The sequence below is a fragment of the Oncorhynchus mykiss genome, chromosome 6, assembly GCF_057628025.1.
Source record: "Oncorhynchus mykiss isolate SJ-2025 chromosome 6, ASM5762802v1, whole genome shotgun sequence".
Lineage (NCBI taxonomy): Eukaryota > Metazoa > Chordata > Actinopteri > Salmoniformes > Salmonidae > Oncorhynchus > Oncorhynchus mykiss.
In genome coordinates, this window is record NC_143027.1 from 17,994,781 (window position 1) to 18,014,040 (window position 19,260).

Genomic DNA, 19,260 nt, shown 5'->3' on the forward strand with positions numbered 1-19,260 from the left:
TCAAGTTGGTCCTTTCTTTTCCTCTTCTTCTCCCGGTGTAATCATAACACCAAAAACGTACAAAACATTTCTATTGGACAGGTTTAGCAAAGAGGGCGGGACCTACCAGAATGTGTCCAATATAAACACTTGTTTTTGTTGCTTGGGGTAATGATTACGCCCCAGAACTTGTCCAATAGTAGGCAGGGCAAACCCATTTTTGTGATCTCGGGTCTACACTGAACAAAAATTTGAAAGCAATATGTAAAGTGTTGGTCCCATGTTTCATTAGCTGTTCCATATGCACAAAAGTCTTCTTTCTCTTAATTTGTTATCCCGCTTAGTGAGCATTGCCAAAATAATCGATCCACCTGACAGCTGTGGCATATCAAGAAGCTGATTAAACAGCATGATTCTTACACATCTTGTTCTGGGGACAATAAAAGGTCACTCTAAAATGTGCAGTTTTGTCACAAAACACAATGCCTGCCACATATGTCTCAAGTTTTGAGGGAGTGTGCAATTGGCATGCTGACTGCAGCCAAATCCACCAGAGCTGTTGCCAAATAAATGAATGTAAATTCAGTAAAATCTTTGAAATTGTTCACTGTTCACCAAAATAAATAACTAGCAGCATGTTTTTAGACTCATTCAGTAGTTTTGACCTGATTTAAGTACAATACAATTGGAAATTAATGTTGAAAGTTCAATTTATATTCCTAAAATGTAATAAAAAATGTATGCCGTCTCTGCTTCCTGTTGACAAGACATTTGGATAAATAGCCCAATGTCAACTGTTTTAAAGTGCCCAAATTAATGACTAATATGCAGAAACAGTTTGTTTTATATATTGAAAACCTTTTTGTATATTGAAAACCTAAACATGAAATGTACTATCTACACATACAGTGCCTTCAGAAAGTATTCATATCCCTTGACTTATTACACATTTTGTTGTTACAACCTGAATTCAAAATGGACTAAATCAACAAACAAAAATATTCACCTGTTATATAATACACAATACCCCATAATGTCAAAGTGAAAACTTGTTTTTAGACATTTTTGCAAAAATAACTCATCTTCATAAGTATTCACATCCTGAGTCAATGCATGTTAAAATCACCTTTGGCAGCGATTACAGCGGTGAGTCTTTTGGGGTAAGTCTCCAAAAACTTTGCACACCTGGATTGTACAATATTTGCCCATTATTCTTCAAAAAATTATTCCAGTTCTGTCAAGTTGGTTTTTGATTATTGCAAGACATTCTCTTTCAAGTCTTGCCATAGATTTTCATGCAGATTTAAGTCAAAACTGTAACTCGGCCACTTAGGAACATTCACTGTCTTCTTGGTAAGCAACTCCAGTGTAGATTTGGCCTTGTGTTTAAGGCAATTGTCCTGCTGAAAGGACTTGCCCAGTGTCTGGTGGAAAGCAGACTGAAACAATTTTATCCTGGAAAAACTCCCCAGTCCTTAACTATTACAAGCATACCCATAACATGATGCACTATGCTTGAAAATATGGAGAGTGGTACTCAGTAATGTGTTGTGTTGTATTAGATGTGACCCAAACATAACACTTTGTATTCGGGACAAAAAGTTAATTGCTTTGCAAGATTTTTTAGCATTATTAACTTGCCTTGCTCCAAACAGGATAAATATTTTTGAAATATTCTGTACAGGCTTCCTTCTTTTCACTCTGTCAATTAAGGTTAGTATTGTGGAGTAACTACAATTTTGTTGATCCATCCTCAGTTTTCTCCTATCACAGCCATTAACTTATGTACAGTACCAGTCAACAGTTTGGACACACCTTCTAATTCAAAGGTTTTTCTTAATTTTTTATATGTTCTACATTGTAGAACACCCCAACACCATCACACCTCCTCCTCCATGCTTCACGCTGGGAACCACACATGCAGATATCATCTGTTCACCTTCTCTGCGTCTCACTAAGACACTGCGGTTGGAATCAAAAATCTCAAATTTGGACTAATGTCCATTGCCCGTGTTTCTTGGCCCAAGCAATTCTCTTCTTATTGGTGTCCTTTAGTAGTGGTTTCTTTTCAACAATTCAACCAAGAAGGCCTGATTCACACAGTCTCTTCTGAACAGTTGATGTTGAGATCTGTCTGTTGCTTGAACTCTGTGAATCATTCATTTGGGCTGCAATTTCTGAGGTTGGTAACTCGAATTTATCCTATGCAGCAGAGGTAACTCAGGGTCTTTCCTGTGGTGGTCCTCATGAGAGCCAGTTTCATCATAGAGCTTGATGGTTTTTGCGACTGCACTTGAAGAAACTTTGAAAGTTCTTGGAATATTCTGGATTGACTGACCTTCATGTCTTAAAGTAATGATGGACTACTTAAAGTAATGTTGTTTCTCTTTGCTTATTTGAGCTGTTCTTGCCATAATATGGACTTGGTATTTTACCAAATAGGGCTATCTTCTGCGTACCACCCCTACCTAGTCACAACATAACTGATTGGCTCGAAGTCATTAAAAAGGAAAGAAATTCCACAAATTAACTTTTAACAAGGCACACCTGTTAATTGAAATGCATTCCAGGTGACTACCTCATGAAGCTGGTTGAGAGAATGCCAATAATGTACAAAGCTTTCAAGGCAAAGGGTGGCTACTTTGAAGAATCTCAAATTTAAAATATAACACTTTTTTTTAGTTACTACATGTTTCCATATGTGTTATTTCATAGTTTTGCTGTCTTCACTATTATTCTAGAATATAGAAAATAGTACAAATAAAGGAAAAACCCTTAAGTGAGTAGGCGTGTCCAAACTTTTGACTGATACTGTAACTGTTTTAAAGTCCCCATTGGTCTCATGGTGAAATCCCTGAGTGTGTCCTTTCTCCCTGGCAACTGAGTTGGGAAGTATGCCTGTAACTTTTTAGTGGCTGGGTTTTATTGATCCGCCATCCAAAGTCTATTTAATAACTTCACCATGCTCAAAGGGATATTCAGTGTCTGCTTTTTTTATTTTAACCCATCTACCAATGTGCCCTGCTTTGCGAGCCATTGGCAAACCTCCCTAGTCATTGTGGTTGAATCTGTGTTTGAAATTCACTGCTCGACTGAGAGACCTTACAGGTAATTGTGTGTGTGAGGTACAGAGTTGAGGTAGTCATTCAAAAATCATGTTAAACACTATTATTGCACACAGTGTGAGTCCATGCAATGTAATATGTGACTTGTTAAGCACAATTTTACTCCAGAACTTATTTAGGTTTGCCATAACAAAAGGGTTGCATACTTATTGACTGAAGACATTTCAGATTTTGTATTTTTATTCATTTGTATTAATAAAAAAAAAACATAATTCCACTTTGACATTATATGGTGTTGTGTGTGTGTGTGTGTGTGTGTGTGTGTGTGTGTGTGTAGGCCAGTGACCAAAAATCTGAATATAACCCATTTGAAATTTGGGCTATTTTTTAAAAGTTACGCCGACAGCGTCTTTGCGTTTTGGTACACCAGAATTACATTCATTTCCAATTAAACGTTGCGTTTGCCTTGCAGCATTGCATTGCAGAGGCAGTTGCAGTGCGTTCAGTGTTGTGCATACAGATGGACTGTGTACAGCTGCAGTGATCGGTTAGCTGCTCAGATAGCTGATATTTAAAGTTAGTGAGGGAAATGTAAGTGTCCAGCTTCAGCGATTTTTGCAATTCGTTCCAGTCACTCGCAGCAGAGAACTGGAAGGAAAGGCGGCCAAAGGAGGTGCTGGCTTTGGGGACGACCAGTGAGATATACCTGCTGGAGCGCGTGCAACGGGTGGGTGTTGTTATCGTGACCAGTGAGCTGAGGTAAGGCGGAGCTTTACCTAGCATAGAGTTATAGATGACATGGAGCCAGTGAGTCTGGCGACGAATATGTAGCGAGGGCCAGCCGACTAGACTAGCCACATACAGTTCGCAGTGGTGGGTGGTATAAGGGGCTTTGGTAACAAAATGGATGACATTGTGATAGACTGCATCCAGTTTGCTGAGTAGAGTAAAGGAAGGTATTTTGTAGATGACATCGCTGAAGTCGAGGATCGGTAGGATAGTCAGTTTTACTAGGGTAAGTTTGGCGGCGTGAGTGAAGGAGGCTTTGTTGCGAAATAGAAAGCTGATTCTAGATTTGATTTTGGATTGGAGATGTTTGAAATGAGTCTGGAAAGAGAGTTTACAGTCTAGCCAGACACCTAGGTATTTGTAGTTGTCCACATATTCTAGGTCAGAACCGTCCAGAGTAAAATAACTATTTTATGATTTTGAAGTTTAAAAAATGGTGAAGTTTTCCTTTAAGTGACAGTTGGACTGTCAAATCTGTGTATTGGTGTGTGGCCAGCGACTTTTATAGACCACTTTCTGTGTTTGCAAACATTGCCGCACAGGGGCGATGCTCGCAAGTTGGTGGCAGAGCACTGGGGAATTCTTATAGAATGGCAGCAAAAAAAGCCTCTATTTGCATGTTGCTTTTGAGTGCATTTCACACATTTTAGATTAAAATAGGATTTTAAGGCTCTATATAATGTAATATAATGTCTGTCATCGCAAATCAACTGCATTATACTAAAAAAAACACTTCAGCTTCAACCAGTAAAATGCTACAGCCTATGTCAATGAGCGTTAGCATTCTAGCTAACAATGGCGGCATCCAAAATAGTTATTTTGCTAGATCACAACCTAGTATAATCAAAACATAGTTGTAAGCATATGAGAACCCAAAATACACTACTGTTCAGAAGTTTGGGGTCACTTAGAAATGTCCTTGTTTTTGAAAGAAAGGCAAAAATAATTGTCCAATAAAATGACGTTTCTTGGCAATTTCTCACATGGAATAGCCTTCATTTCTCAGAACAAGAACAGACTGGCGAGTTTCAGAAGAAAGTCCTTTGTTTCTGGCCATTTTGAGCCTCTAATCGATCCCACAAATGCTGATGCTCCAGATACTCAACTCGTCTAAAGAAGGCCAGTTTTATTGCTTATTTAACAGCACAACAGTTTCAGCTGTGGTAACATAATTGCAAAAGGCCTCTGTACTCCTATGTAGATATTCCATAAACAAATCAGCCGTTTCCAGCTACAATAGTCATTTACAACATTAACAATGTCTACACTGTATTTCTGATCAATTTGATGTTATTTTAGTGGACAAAGAATGTGCTTTTCTTTTAAAAACAAGGACATTTCTAAGTGGCCCCAAACTTTTGAACGGTAGTGTAGTTATTTTGTTTAGAAGTAATAAAATCAAAATCTAGGTTATGTTGAATGGGCGCAGATGGCGATGGCTTTCTTACTGCAGCCAAGAGTCTGTGCGTGACGTCAGTGTGTTGTATACTGGAAAGGGGTCCATAAAGAGTCCGCCCCGAATTGTCCGTGCCATTTGAGAGTTAGACCCCATGGTTAATTTTCTATTTCTATTCTTTTTGGGAAGTATAGAAATAGTGCACATAGAATATATATACCCCTTGCTAGACTTGCTTTCAATGAGTGACAGATCTATAACTAATTTTTCTATGTGAATTTGGTGGGTCGCCCAAAAAGTTACATATTGCAGCTAATGGTAGACTCAGCGAAATGATGTTAGCAAGAGAACCACAAATATCGAGATGAGTGAAATGCAAGACTTAGCTCTCACAGTCACATGTTATCTGTGCATGTGCAAGGGATCACATCACGCTGTTCACAGCAAGGTAGGCAGGGCCCAAAAACGACAGAGAATTTGAGCCTTATGTTTCAATGCTCTTAGTTGTTGCGGAAATTGACCCACTATGCTGTTTACTTTCTGCATTTATGTCATAACACGGAGTCCTTTAACCTTTAAGCACTCGATCTTATGTCACCTTGATGAGTAATTCCTCTAAATGTTTAAACCGGACACTCTAGACTAAAGCCTCCGTAGTGTCTGTGCAGCAACTTGAATGTTTGACGTCCCTACAAATAGAAACTCTCGATTTCATTGCAAAATATTTTCCATTTGGAGTAGGGATGCGCATTTGTAAATGATTTCAGTATTCAAATAATATGATATTTTTTCGGTTAACCGGATAGTTGAAATACTTGGGGTAAACTTCAATGGAGACTTTCTCACACAACTCGAGAGATGGAGTCAGTGCGCTGGTGGGGGAGGGGCGAGAGAGGAGCAGGGGCCTGTGTTTGACAGTATGTGTGTGGCACAGCACAAGAGAAAGTAGCCAAACTGACTCGCTACTTAGACAAACTTGTTGCTGCCATAGATTAGATTATCTATCATACCATCAGGTAGTGCCTGTCTTGACTGCATCAAATCATTTGTAAAGAAGCTAGTTAACTACAGTAGCCAGCTAGCTAAAATAATAAAGCTAATTGAGACTATTTTGCTGCGCTCCCCAGTCCTTGTCCACAACAACTCAATCAGTGGAGGCTGGTGGGAAGAGCTATAGGATGACAGGAATGTAGTGGTATCAAACATATGGAAATCACATGTTTGAATCAGTTCCGCTTATCCCATTCCAGCTATTACAATGAGCCCATCCTTCAATTGCTCCTCCCACCAGCCTCCACTGAACTCCATTCATATGAAACAACAGCCTATGTGTTGGTTGATCATTGTAGCCTACCGACATAGGCTCACTTATAAAACGGTCATAACGCTGTTTTATTAAAATGTTGAATGTAGTGGTCTATCGCTGTAAGCTGTTTAGCCAAATCACATAGATCATTTCATTTTAGACAAATCCTTTAAAAAATATATATTATAGGCCTTTCTTTTCTCAAAATGAATACTCTTCCAAGTAATCAAATATGAATATCCATTCAGATATTCCAATAAGCGTGCCCATCCCTAGTTTAGAGTAAACAATTTCCAATGCAAAACATTTTGCTACCGACTAATGAATACACCCCAGGTACCCACTGACTCCTGAAGAATAGAAATGCCTCAAGCTTATAACTGTCTTTCCCTATCATAACCCAAATATATGGTGGTTTTACTCCATTGGAATTGTTTATTTTTGTTGCCAGTTGAGTCTTTAACAGGCATTATATCAATAGCTTCCAGCATAGAATTAGGAATGAGAAAGCTAGCTAATAATTTTAAAGGATCTCTATGGCTTCCAGTGTGTATGATGTCGATCTGATGTGCAATTCTCTTTAGGTAGCTAGGCTATTTGTTTTTGAAGGCATTGCAGTTTGTTTCTTTCTTTCAGAATGACATTGAGGCTGTGGATCCCAGGGGAAGGACACCACTCCACTTGGCTGTGTCGCTGGGACACCTGGAGTCAGTGAGAGTGCTTCTAAGACATGGCGCAGAAGTTACCAAAGAGAACACCAATAATTGGACAGGTTAGGCTGTTCTCCATCACAAGCTACAATTGTCCAAATGTAATTGTGTATTATTAATATTATGAATTCTGCACACTATTTACATTTCCTTCAGAAAGTTTTCACACACCTTGACTTTGTCAACATTTTGTTGTGTTACAGCCTAAATTTAAAATGGATTAAATTGAGATTTGTGTCACTGACCTACACACAATACCCCATAATGTCTAAATGGAATTATATTTTTAGACATTTAAAAAAAATAATAATAATTGAATATTTGAAACATACAATATACTTGCAGTGAAGCCGCTCAATAACTACATCATACCAGTCATCCAACAGATTCCCATTCAGAGTGACACACTGAAGCATCCAGGGTCAATGCCCTGCTCAAGGGCATGTTGACCGATCTACCACCAGGCCAAAAAACGTGAACTCGAACCCTCCAAGATCCACTGACCTGGTCTTGGAGTAATTGACTGACCCAGTCTCTCCAGATCTCCTAACAGTACTATTTCTAGGGTCAATTTTAGATCAATGCTATGCATTTTCAGCCAGACCAGAAACAGGCTACCTGTGGGCAATACCAAAATAAATGGTCTATTGATTCTGTATCCTCACACCAAAATCTGCAAGAATTCTATATAATAATTTTAGCTGAAAATCACTAAGTCTTGAATCTTGCGTTTTTATATATCAACTCATCAACATTTAAGCGTAAGGGGCCTCCAGTTTTTTAGATAGACTGGGTCTTTATATTTTCCATCTGGGTCTTGTTTTAATAATAGAGAAATCAGACCTTCCTGCTGAGTACCTGACAGACTACCATTTCTATAGGAGAAGTTAAAACAGTCTAACAATGGAGCTTTTAGTATATCAAAAAATACTAGTATATCAAGCCCTGGGGTTTTTCCAGACTGAAAGGATTTAATAGCCTCAAAGTTCTTCCTCTCTAATTTGGCCTTCGCACAGATCTTTCTGTACATTTGTTAATTTTCCATTTTTTTATATTATTTGGAAAGAATTCCTTACCATAATCTTCATTCAGTGAGAAAGGATGAGATGGAAAGAGAACATCTGCCTAAAATAATTAGCTTCCTCTTTTAAAATATCATTCAGAGAATCATAGATGACTCCGTCTTCAGTAACGAGTTTCTGCAAATTATTTTTGCGTTCCTGTATTGGAGATTCAAAGAATTTTGCATTTATCTCCATATTCCATCCAGTTTGGTTAATTGTTGTAATAGATTACATTAGATCGTTCTTGAATAAGTTCCTCAAGTTATTTTTGTTTTTCCTCTAACTTATTTTGTATCTCTGTAATATTATTTTTACTGCTATCTACCTGTACTATTAGTTCATGAATTTCCCTCCCTCTTTAGCCAGAAACTGCTTGTTTATTATTGATGAATATTCAATTGAATGACCCCTGAAGGTACATTTAAAGGTATAATAAGGTATATATACAATAAGGGGATTTGCTGAACCTATATTATACTGGAAAAATTCAGGTATAAATTATTTTGTCTTAGTTAAAAATAAGTTGTCCTCCAGTAAACCTTGATTCAATTTTCAATATCCCCGTCCATTTAGAAAATCTATAAGAGTTATGTGAATGCCAATTAGATGATGAGCCGATCACATTCTCCTATTAAAACTTTTTTAACCTTTGATGCATGAGAGAAGAGACAAGAAAGTAGTCCAGATGACTAGCTTGATTAAGTCTCCTCCATGTATATCTCAATAGGTCTGATTTTTTTGTCTCCAAATATCCACTATTTCTAATGTGTCCATAATATTTGTGATTTCCTTAAAACCTCTTAGTGATCCAATCCCGCGCCAATCCCGTTAATCCAGCCACAGTGTCAGATTTCAAAAAGGCTTTACGGTGAAAGCAAACCATGCTATTATCTGAGGATAGCACCCCATCAAACATACACATGAAAATCTTAATTCAACCCGCCAGGCACAACACAAAAGTCAGAAATAACAAATAATGCATGCCTTACCTTTGAAGATCTTCTTCCGTTGGCACTCCAATATGTCCATTAAACATCACAAATGGTCCTTTTGTTCGATAACCGTTATATATCTGCCGTTATATATGCCGTTATATATCCAAAATGTCTATTTATTTGGCGCGTATGATTCAGAAAATACACCGGTTCCAACTCCCGCAACATGACTACACATTATCTAATTATTTACCTGTTAACTTGATCCAAACATTTCAAACAACTTTCCTAATCCAACTTTAGGTATTTTTAAACGTAAGTAATCGATCAAATTTAAGACGGAATAAACTGTGTTCAATACCGGAGGAAAACAAAGTGGAGCGTGCTTTCAGGTCGTACGCCTCAACCACAACAGTACACTTCACCTGACCCTCGTTCTGGACAGCCCTACTTCTTCATTTCTCAAAGGAAAAACATCAACCAATTTCTAAAGACTGTTGACATCTTGTGGAAGTGATAGGAACTGCAAGCAACTGCCTTAGAATTATAGATTTCCATTGAAAACCCATTGAAAAGAGAGTGACCCAAAAAAAAGATTCCTGGATGGTTTGTCCTCGGATTTTCGCTTGCAAAATAAGTTCTGTTATACTCACAGACATCATTCAAACAGTTTTAGAAACTTCAGAGTGTTTTCTATCCAAATCTACTAATAATATGCATATCCTAGTTTCTGGGCCTGAGTAGCAGGCAGTTTACTTTGGGCATCTGGATGGGGAAATAGTGCCCCCTAGCGTTAAGATGTTTAAGGGCGCGGTGATGATAGTTTGTAGAGTGATGACCTTTACGGTCCATTGAGGTACTTAACACTGTGTTATAGTCTCCTACCATAATGATTAGATCATAATGATTAGATCATTTGGGGCGGCAGGGTAGCCTAGTGGTTAGAGTGTTGGACTAGTAACCGGAAGGTTGTGAGTTCAAACCCCCGAGCTGACAAGGTACAAATCTGTCGTTCTGCCCCTGAACAGGCAGTTAACCCACTGTTCCCAGGCCGTCATTGAAAATAAGAATTTGTTCTTAACTGACTTGCCTGGTTAAATAAAGGTAAAAAAAAATTTAAAAAAAAAATTAAAAATTTGTTGCCTGTAAGTTCAATAAATTGTTATAAATGTTTTCGAAGAAGTGTGGATCATCCTGATTTGGACCATATAGATTAATGAGAGAGATCTCTTTTTTGTCCACTTTCATATTCAAAAGGATCCACCTTCCTTGCGAATCATTCCTGACTATTTACACATTCAGATCAACATTTTTGTTAATGAATATCATCACACCCTTCGAGTTCATTTGTCCATGACAGAAAATGATTTCACCACCCCATTCCTTTGTCCACGCTACTTCATCTAAGGATGTAGAGTGAGTTTCCTGTAAACAGTATGTGTTATATTCCTTTTCTTTTAGCCATGTAAAGACTGATCTTCTTTTTTTATAATCTGCTAACCCAATTATAACTGACTATACTTATTTCACCCCTTACCATAACTAGATACTATTCTCAGTCTAAATGGACCATAATTAGTTCTTGTAAAGTTACTGCCATCAGAGGTATTATGAAGTTTAAACTAGAGCTTTCAAATATCTGATATTTAGAATTCAAGAAATAGGTTCTAGCTATATTTGTTTTATTCCCTTGCCTGTTTGTCTGTGAGCCAATGCCACAGATGTTAGGAAATTGAGACAAGATATTATGTGTGTAGCCAATCTGAGTAGGTTGAAGTGTATGATATTGGATGTGATATAGTGAGAGTGTATACGATGTCTGTATAAGAGTAAGACCATAATGTGTGATGCCCAAGTAAATAATAACTCTGCCAATTTGCATGGTTGAGTGTCTGTGGGTAACATGTAGTGCATATAGCCTTAATATTCATAATGATAATTGTAATCCATATCGTATCACAATCATAGTTACATCATAATTACCTTTAACATAATTGAAAAAACATCCCAGCATTTCCATAGCAATTGACGTTTTACGTGATCATGAAAGAGACCTTGCATTACTCTAGAGATGGCCTCACTGCAGTACAGATGTATTCCGTACAATATGTTATTATTCCCCAATGCTCCTATTCTGATATCTTCCCCTTGCTTGTTGTAAACATATAGAAACTTGTAGACAAATACATAAAAAAGATAGACAAACAATAAACACGTTAAATTATCAAACAGTTCTCGACAATAGAGGGAGAGAAGAGAGAAAGCGAGAGTGAGAGAAGAGAGCGAGATTAGGTGTGTGTATAAGTCCGTATGTGTAAGCAAGCATGTAATTGAGTGTGTGTGTTCATATCCACTTCATAATGTTCAGATATTTTTACAGTTCCCATACCTTCTTTTCGTAACCTGAAGTCCCTGTAGAATTTAGTACAGCCATGGTGTTATGGAGCTGTCCCGGAATAGCTGTCCATCTACAAAGAGTTTGTCCACAATATTAAAGGCACGCCTACCATCCTCCCTTTGTTGTCTTTGTACCGGATACAGTCTCTTACGACGTCCGTTTATCTCCCTTGGAAATTGGTCATTGAGACTGAATTTGGTCCCTTTAAGCTCCCTTCCCCTGCTTTTGATCAGCTCCTTTTGTTGGTAGTGTTCAAATTCTCCCAGCCGTAAAGGCTAACCGCGTTGTGGAATCCTTAGCAACAAAACTTTAGTTCGGATTAAAATCGATTTAATGAAAATGTTTTAATATTAACAACAAAGTGTACAATGTTCTGTTGCGCGCTCTGATGACGTATCTCATTTTTACTAATTAATGAAAAGCTGAAATGTCTTGAGTCAATAAATATTAAACCCCTTTCTTATGGCAAGCCTAAATTAGTTCAGTAGTAAACATGTCCTTAACAAGTCACTTGATAAGTTGCATGGACTCACTCTATGTGCAATAATAGTGTTTAACTTGATTTTTGAATGACTACCTCAAATCTGTACCCCACACATACAATGATCTGTAAGGTGTGGTGGTTCATTTCTTTACTATCAAATGAGGAGAGACAAACTTATCACACAAGTCAGAGTTATACTTAAACTGAATCTTTTATTCACTTATTAATAAGCGAGAAGGTCAATACAACGGACATATATAAAGTGAATCGATTGAGTGCTCTACGATAATGATGGCTGGTCGACGATACAAGATCAAATGATTTGTTGAGAGCCCCGAGACAAAAGTACAAAGGTATTTTATAGCCAAGATACACCCCTTTCAACCTACCTACATGAAGAACAACAGATATATAGAATGAGTCACAAGGTTAAGATGTGTATGAAAGATGCCTGTAATACATAGCAGACAGTATCTGCTGTGTCAACAGTTTTCATTGTATCGTGAACCAGTATCTGTCCCTCCGACTCCATACTGGAACCATCTCTCCCTGGTACGGTATAGAACAGAAACATTAACTCATGCTCTGGAATGCTCTTTAGGTTTTATCACTCAAAAGACATTGTAAATCTCCTGTCAGTGTTATCTCCCAGAGTCCCATCCTCAGTAGAACACACACACAATAGTTAAGAATACTCTATTCTGTTGCATAAAACAACCATTTGATGCAGTAAAAGTATTATAACATAGTCTTGCAATTTTGCTCTCACAAAGGTCCCTCAGTTGGGTAGTGAATTTCAAACACAGATTCAACCACAAAGGCAAGGGGGGCTTTCTAGTGCCTCGCAAAGAAGGATACCTATTGGTAGATAGGTTAAAAACAGACATTGAATATCCCTTTGAGCATGGTGAAGTTATTAATTACACTTTGGATGGTTTATCAATACACCCATTCACTACAAAGATACAGGCGTGATTCCTAACTCCGCTGCCAGAGAGGAATGAAACCGCTCTGGGATTTCACAGAGGCCAATGACTTTAAAACAGTTAAGAGTTTAATGGCTATGATAGGAGTATCAACAACATTGTAGTTACTCAATAATACTAACCTAAATGACAGAGTGAAAAAAAGGAAGCCTATAGAGATTTTTTTTTAAATAATAATGTGCAAATATTGTACAATCGAGGTGTATTTGTATTTATTGTGGGTCCCCATTAGCCAAGGGAGCAGCTACTCTTCCTGAGGTCCAGCAAAATTTAAAACATTACATTACATTTCACAACACATTAAGTGTGGGCTCTCAGGCCACTACTCTACTACCACTACTCTACAACACAAAATCCATGTGTCTGTGTATAGTGCGTATGCTATTGTGTGTGCGTGTGTGTGTGTGTCTTACACAGTCTCCGCTGTTCCAGAAGGCGTATTTTTTTTAATCTGTTTTTTAAATCTGATTTTACTGCTTGCATGAGTTTCTTTATGTGGAATAGAGTTCCATGTAGTCATGGCTCTATGTGGTACTGTGCACCTCCCATAGTCTGTTCTGGACTTGAGGATTGTGAAGAGACCTCTGGTGGCATGTCTTGTGGTGTATGCATGGGTGTCTGAGCTGTGGGCTAGTAGTTTGAACAGACAGCTCAGTGCATTCAATATGTCAATACTTCTCACAAATACAAGTAGTGATTAAGTCAATCTCTCCTCTACTTTGAGCCAGGAGAGATTGACATACATATCATTTATGTTAGCGCTCCGTGTACATTTAAGGGTCCGCCGTGCTGCCCTGTTCTAGGCCAATTGTCATTTTCTTAAGTCCCTCTTTGTGGCATCTGACCACACAATTAGACTGTAGTCCAGGTCCAGGCCTGTAGGACCTGCCTTGTTGATAGCGTTGTTAAGAAGACAGAGCAGCGCTTTATTAAGGACAGACCTCTCCCCATTTTAGTTACTGTTGTATCATCATGTTTTGACCAGGACAGTTTACAATCCAGGGTTACTCCAAGTAGTTTAATTGCCTCAATTTCTACATTATTCATTACAAGATTTAGTTGAGGATTAATGAATGATTTGTCCGAAATACAATGCTTTTAGTTTTTGAAAAATGTAGGATTTATTTATTTATTGCCATCCATCCTGAAACTGACTGTAGCTCTTTTAAGTGATTTCTCTCAGCCAATCAGTCATTTGTGTAAGTGTCATACATGTTGAATGCCCTTCCCCATAAAGCGTGCTAAAAATCCTCTGTTATTAATTTGTTTACTGTGAAATAGCATTGTATCTGGTCAAACACAGTTTACTAAGGGTTGGTAATAGTCTGATTGGTCGGCTTTTTGAACCTGTAAAGGGTTCTTTGCTATTCTTGGGTAGTGGAATGACTTGCTTCCCTCCAGGCCTGAGGGCACACACTTTCCTATAGGCTTAGATTGAAGAGATGGCGAATAGGAGTGGCAATATCGTCCGCTATCATCCTCAGTAAATTTTCATCTAAGTTGTCAGATCCAGGTGGCTTGTCATTGTTGATAGACAACAATAATTATTTCACCTCTTCCACACTCACTTGGCCAAAACAATTATTTGTTTTGAATACATTTGTCATCACAGAAGTGTGGTATATGTTTAAATTAACTTCTCATCATAAACATGTTTGTGTGTAGTGCTGCAGGAGGCGGTCAGCACTGGCGACCCAGAGATGGTTCAGCTTGTGCTCCAGAGGAGAGACTACCTCAAAGCCTCTACAGCCCTGGGAGGAGTACCTGAGCTTCTGAGCAAGATCCGTGAGGTGTTCTCTCTCTCTCTCTCTCTGTTTGCTCCCCTCTCTGAAATGTTTTTCACTCATGCATTCAAATAAAAAAATGTAAAGCTGTAAACTCATGCCTCTTTCCAATCCCCCCAGTCCCCAGATTTCTACATGGAAATGAAATGGGAGTTCACAAGTTGGAGTAAGTTCTAGTTGATAACCCCCCCCCCCCCCCCCACCCATTTGAATGTGCCATGTGTGGATGTTTGAGACTTTGTCGTTTATGTTGCTTTCCCATCTGTTCCCAGTCCCCCTCGTATCCCGGGTTTGTCCCAGTGATGTGTGTCGGATCTGGAAGAGCGGAGCCAGCCTACGAGTAGACGCCACCCTGCTGGGCTTCGAGAACATGACTTGGATCAGAGGTCGTCGGAGCTACATCTTCAGAGGAGATGGTGAGTCCCCTTTTCCCTGAGTAAGGCTTTCCCACAACAGCGTTCTACTGACCACTGTTTCAGCAGGCCGTCTCATTTTTTACCTTGTCTTTTACTCTGTTGGCGTATGTTTCACAGTGTGTGCTTGTGCCCATTGGCAGATACCTGGACTGAGTTGTTGGAGGTGAACCATGACGAAGAGGTGGTGGACACGGACCGCTTTGACATCTCCCGGGAGATAGAGGATGTAACACTGAACTCCATGCAACCTGCCGAACAGGAAGTGGCCAAGCGGCTAACCACGCCCATCGTCAACACTTTTCTGGACACCAGGCACATTGCTTTTGAGAGGTAAGATCCAAACCATACTACACTTATCTTGTTTTTCTAATGTGTCATATTCAGTTGAGGTCGGTAGTTTACATACACTTAGGTTGGAGTCATTAAAACCCGTTTTTCAACCACTCCACAAATTTCTTGTTAACCTTTCTAGGGTAGAGGTGGAACGGTAGCGTGCCACCTGGCCAACATCCAGTGAAATTGCAGAGTGAGAAATTCAAAAATACTAAATTCAAATATTTAACATTCTTGAAAATATATGTGTTATACATCAAAATAAAGCTTAACTTCTTGTTAATCCAGCCGCCGTGTCAGATTTCAAAAAGGCTTTACGGTGAAAGCAAACCATGCGATTATCTGACGACAGCGCCCCGCATACAAACACATGAAAATCATATTTCAACCAGGCAGGTGCGACACAAAAGTCAGAAATAGCGATAGAAAAAATGCCTTACCTTTGATGATCTTTTTCTGTTGGCACTCCAAAAGGTCTCAGTTACATCACAAATGGTCCTTTTGTTCGATAATGTCCTTCTTTATATCCATAAAAACTCACTTTAGCTGGCACCCTCCATCAAAATGCATACAAAATGAATCCCAAACATTACTAATAAACTTTTCCAAACAAGTCAAACAACGATGATAATCAAACCTTAGGTATCCTAATATGCAAATAAACTATAAAATTGAAGACGGAGAATCGTTATTGTCTTTACCGGAGAAAAATACCAAAGAACGCGCTTTCTATCACGCGCTTGGAAACACTATAGCCAAAATGGAAGCCATCTAGATAAACTACAATTTTTGGGTCATTTTTCCAAAAACCAGCCTGAAACTCTTTCTAAAGACTGTTGACATCTAGTGGAAGCCCTAGGAACTGCAATCTGGGAGGACTTGGCCTTATAATTAAAGTAATAGCCATTGAAAAAAGTGATAAGCTGACATTTTTTTTGGGGGGGGGGGTTATCCTCAGGGTTTAATCTACCAATTATATGCATATCCTAGCTTCTGGGCTTGAGTAACAGGCAGTTTACTTTGAGCACGCTTTTCATCCGGATGTCAAAATACTGCCACCTACCCCAGAGAGGTTTAACAAACTACAGTTTTGGCAAGTCGGTTAAGACATCTACTTTGTGCATAACACAAGTAATTTTTCCAACAATTGTTTACAGACAGATTATTTAACTTATTATTCACTGTATTACAATTCCAGTGGGTCAGAAGTTGACATACACGAAGTTGGCTGTGCCTCTAAACAGCTTGGAAAATTCCAGAAAGGATGTCATTGCTTTAGAAGCTTCTGATAGGCAAATTGACATCATTTGAGTCAATTGGCGGTGTCAATTGTAGACCTCCACAAGTCTGGTTCATCCTTGGGAGCAATTTCCAAACGCCTAAAGGTACCACGTTCATCTGTACAAACAATAGTACACAAGTATAAACACCATGGGACCACGCAGCCGTCATACCACTCAGGAAGGAGACGCATTCTGTCTCCTAGAGAATAACGTACTTTGGTGCGAAAAGTGCAAATCAATCCCAGAACAACAGTAGACCTTGGGAAGATTCTGGAGGAAACAGGTACAAAATACTATATCCACAGTAAAACGAGTCCTATATCGACATAACCTGAAAGGCTGCTTAGCAAGGAAGAAGTCACTGCTCCAAAACCGCCATAAAAAAGCCAGGCTACGGTTTGCAACTCCACATGGGGACAAAGATCGTACTTTTTGGAGAAATGTCCTCTGGTCTGATGAAACAAATATAACTGTTTGGCCATAATGACCATTGTTATGTTTGTAGGAAAAAGGGGGAGGCTTGCAAGCCGAAGAACACCATCCCAACCATGAAGCACGGGGGTGGCAGCATCATTTTGAGCTCTGACCTCAATCTCATAGAAGATGTGTGGGCGGAAATTAAAAAGTGTGTGCGAGCAAGGAGGCCTACAAGCCTGACTCAGTTACACCAGCTCTGTCAGTAGGAATGGGACAAAATTCACCCAACTTATTGTGGGAAGCTTGTGGAAGGCTACCCAAAACGTCTGACCCAAGTTAAACAATTTAAAGGCATTGCTACCAAATACTAATTGAGTGTATGTAAACTTCTGACCCACTGGGAATGTGATGAAAGAAATAAAAGCTGAAATTAATTAATCTCTCTACTATTATTCTGACATTTTTAAAATAAAGTGGTGATCCTAACTGACCTAAGACAGGGAATTTTTACTAGGATTAAATATCAGAAATTGGGAAAAACTGAGTTTAAGTGTATTTGGCTAAGGTGTATGTAAACTTTCGACTTCAACTGTAAGTCTTCGTTGAAGGACAAGTAAACTTGTACAGGGTTTTATAGTAACAGGACTACAAATTGTTTTCCGCAGAAATAAGTCTGGGATTTGGGGTTGGAGGAGTGACAAAACGGAAGTTGTCAGTGGTTTCGAGGCTAAGGTTTGTGCATTTATTATAACATTCTTGCCCTGTTAATGTTTAATTATTTTGTTGCTTGTCTAGGTTTACTGACCTTACACAAGTTCCTTTCTTTAAAGCTGCAATGAAATCAAATCAAACTATTTGTCACGTGCCGAATACAACAAGTGTAGACTTTAACGTGAAATGCTTACTTACAGTGCCTTGCGAAAGTATTCGGCCCCCTTGAACTTTGCGACCTTTTGCCACATTTCAGGCTTCAAACATAAAGATATAAAACTGTATTTTTTTGTGAAGAATCAACAACAAGTGGGACACAATCATGAAGTGGAACGACATTTATTGGATATTTTCAAACTTTTTTAACAAATCAAAAACTGAAAAATTGGGCGTGCAAAATTATTCAGCCCCTTTACTTTCAGTGCAGCAAACTCTCTCCAGAAGTTCAGTGAGGATCTCTGAATGATCCAATGTTGACCCAAATGACTAATGATGATAAATACAATCCACCTGTGTGTAATCAAGTCTCCGTATAAATGCACCTGCACTGTGATAGTCTCAGAGGTCCGTTAAAAGCACAGAGAGCATCATGAAGAACAAGGAACACACCAGGCAGGTCCGAGATACTGTTGTGAAGAAGCCGGATTTGGATACAAAAAGATTTCCCAAGTATCAGACCACTGCAAATCTACCAATACCTGGCCGTCCCTCTAAACTTTCAGCTCATACAAGGAGAAGACTGATCAGAGATGCAGCCAAGAGGCCCATGATCACTCTGGATGAACTGCAGAGATCTACAGCTGAGGTGGGAGACTCTGTCCATAGGACAACAATCAGTCGTATATTGCACAAATCTGGCCTTTATGGAAGAGTGGCAAGAAGAAAGCCATTTCTTAAAGATATCCATAAAAAGTGTAGTTTAAAGTTTGCCACAAGCCACCTGGGAGACACACCAAACATGTGGAAGAAGGTGCTCTGGTCAGATGAAACCAAAATTGAACTTTTTGGCAACAATGCAAAACGTTATGTTTGGCGTAAAAGCAACACAGCTGAACACACCATCCCCACTGTCAAACATGGTGGTGGCAGCATCATGGTTTGGGCCTGCTTTTCTTCAGCAGGGACAGGGAAGATGGTTAAAATTGATGGGAAGATGGATGGAGCCAAATACAGGACCATTCTGGAAGAAAACCTGATGGAGTCT

At 38.9% G+C, this 19,260-nt stretch overlaps 1 protein-coding gene across 2 annotated transcripts in view; it reads left to right on the forward strand.

Annotated features, from left to right (window-relative positions):
- Positions 1-19,260, forward strand: part of LOC110525368 (ankyrin repeat domain-containing protein 13A) — a 32,043-nt gene that overhangs the window by 4,284 nt on the left and 8,499 nt on the right. For both annotated transcript variants that reach the window (XM_036979499.2, XM_036979500.2), the window contains exons 2-7: positions 7,172-7,307; positions 14,778-14,902; positions 15,017-15,062; positions 15,169-15,312; positions 15,453-15,642; positions 18,011-18,077. In XM_036979499.2, the coding sequence (XP_036835394.2) occupies positions 7,172-7,307; positions 14,778-14,902; positions 15,017-15,062; positions 15,169-15,312; positions 15,453-15,642; positions 18,011-18,077 (708 nt within the window). The remainder of the gene's footprint in view (positions 1-7,171; positions 7,308-14,777; positions 14,903-15,016; positions 15,063-15,168; positions 15,313-15,452; positions 15,643-18,010; positions 18,078-19,260) is intronic.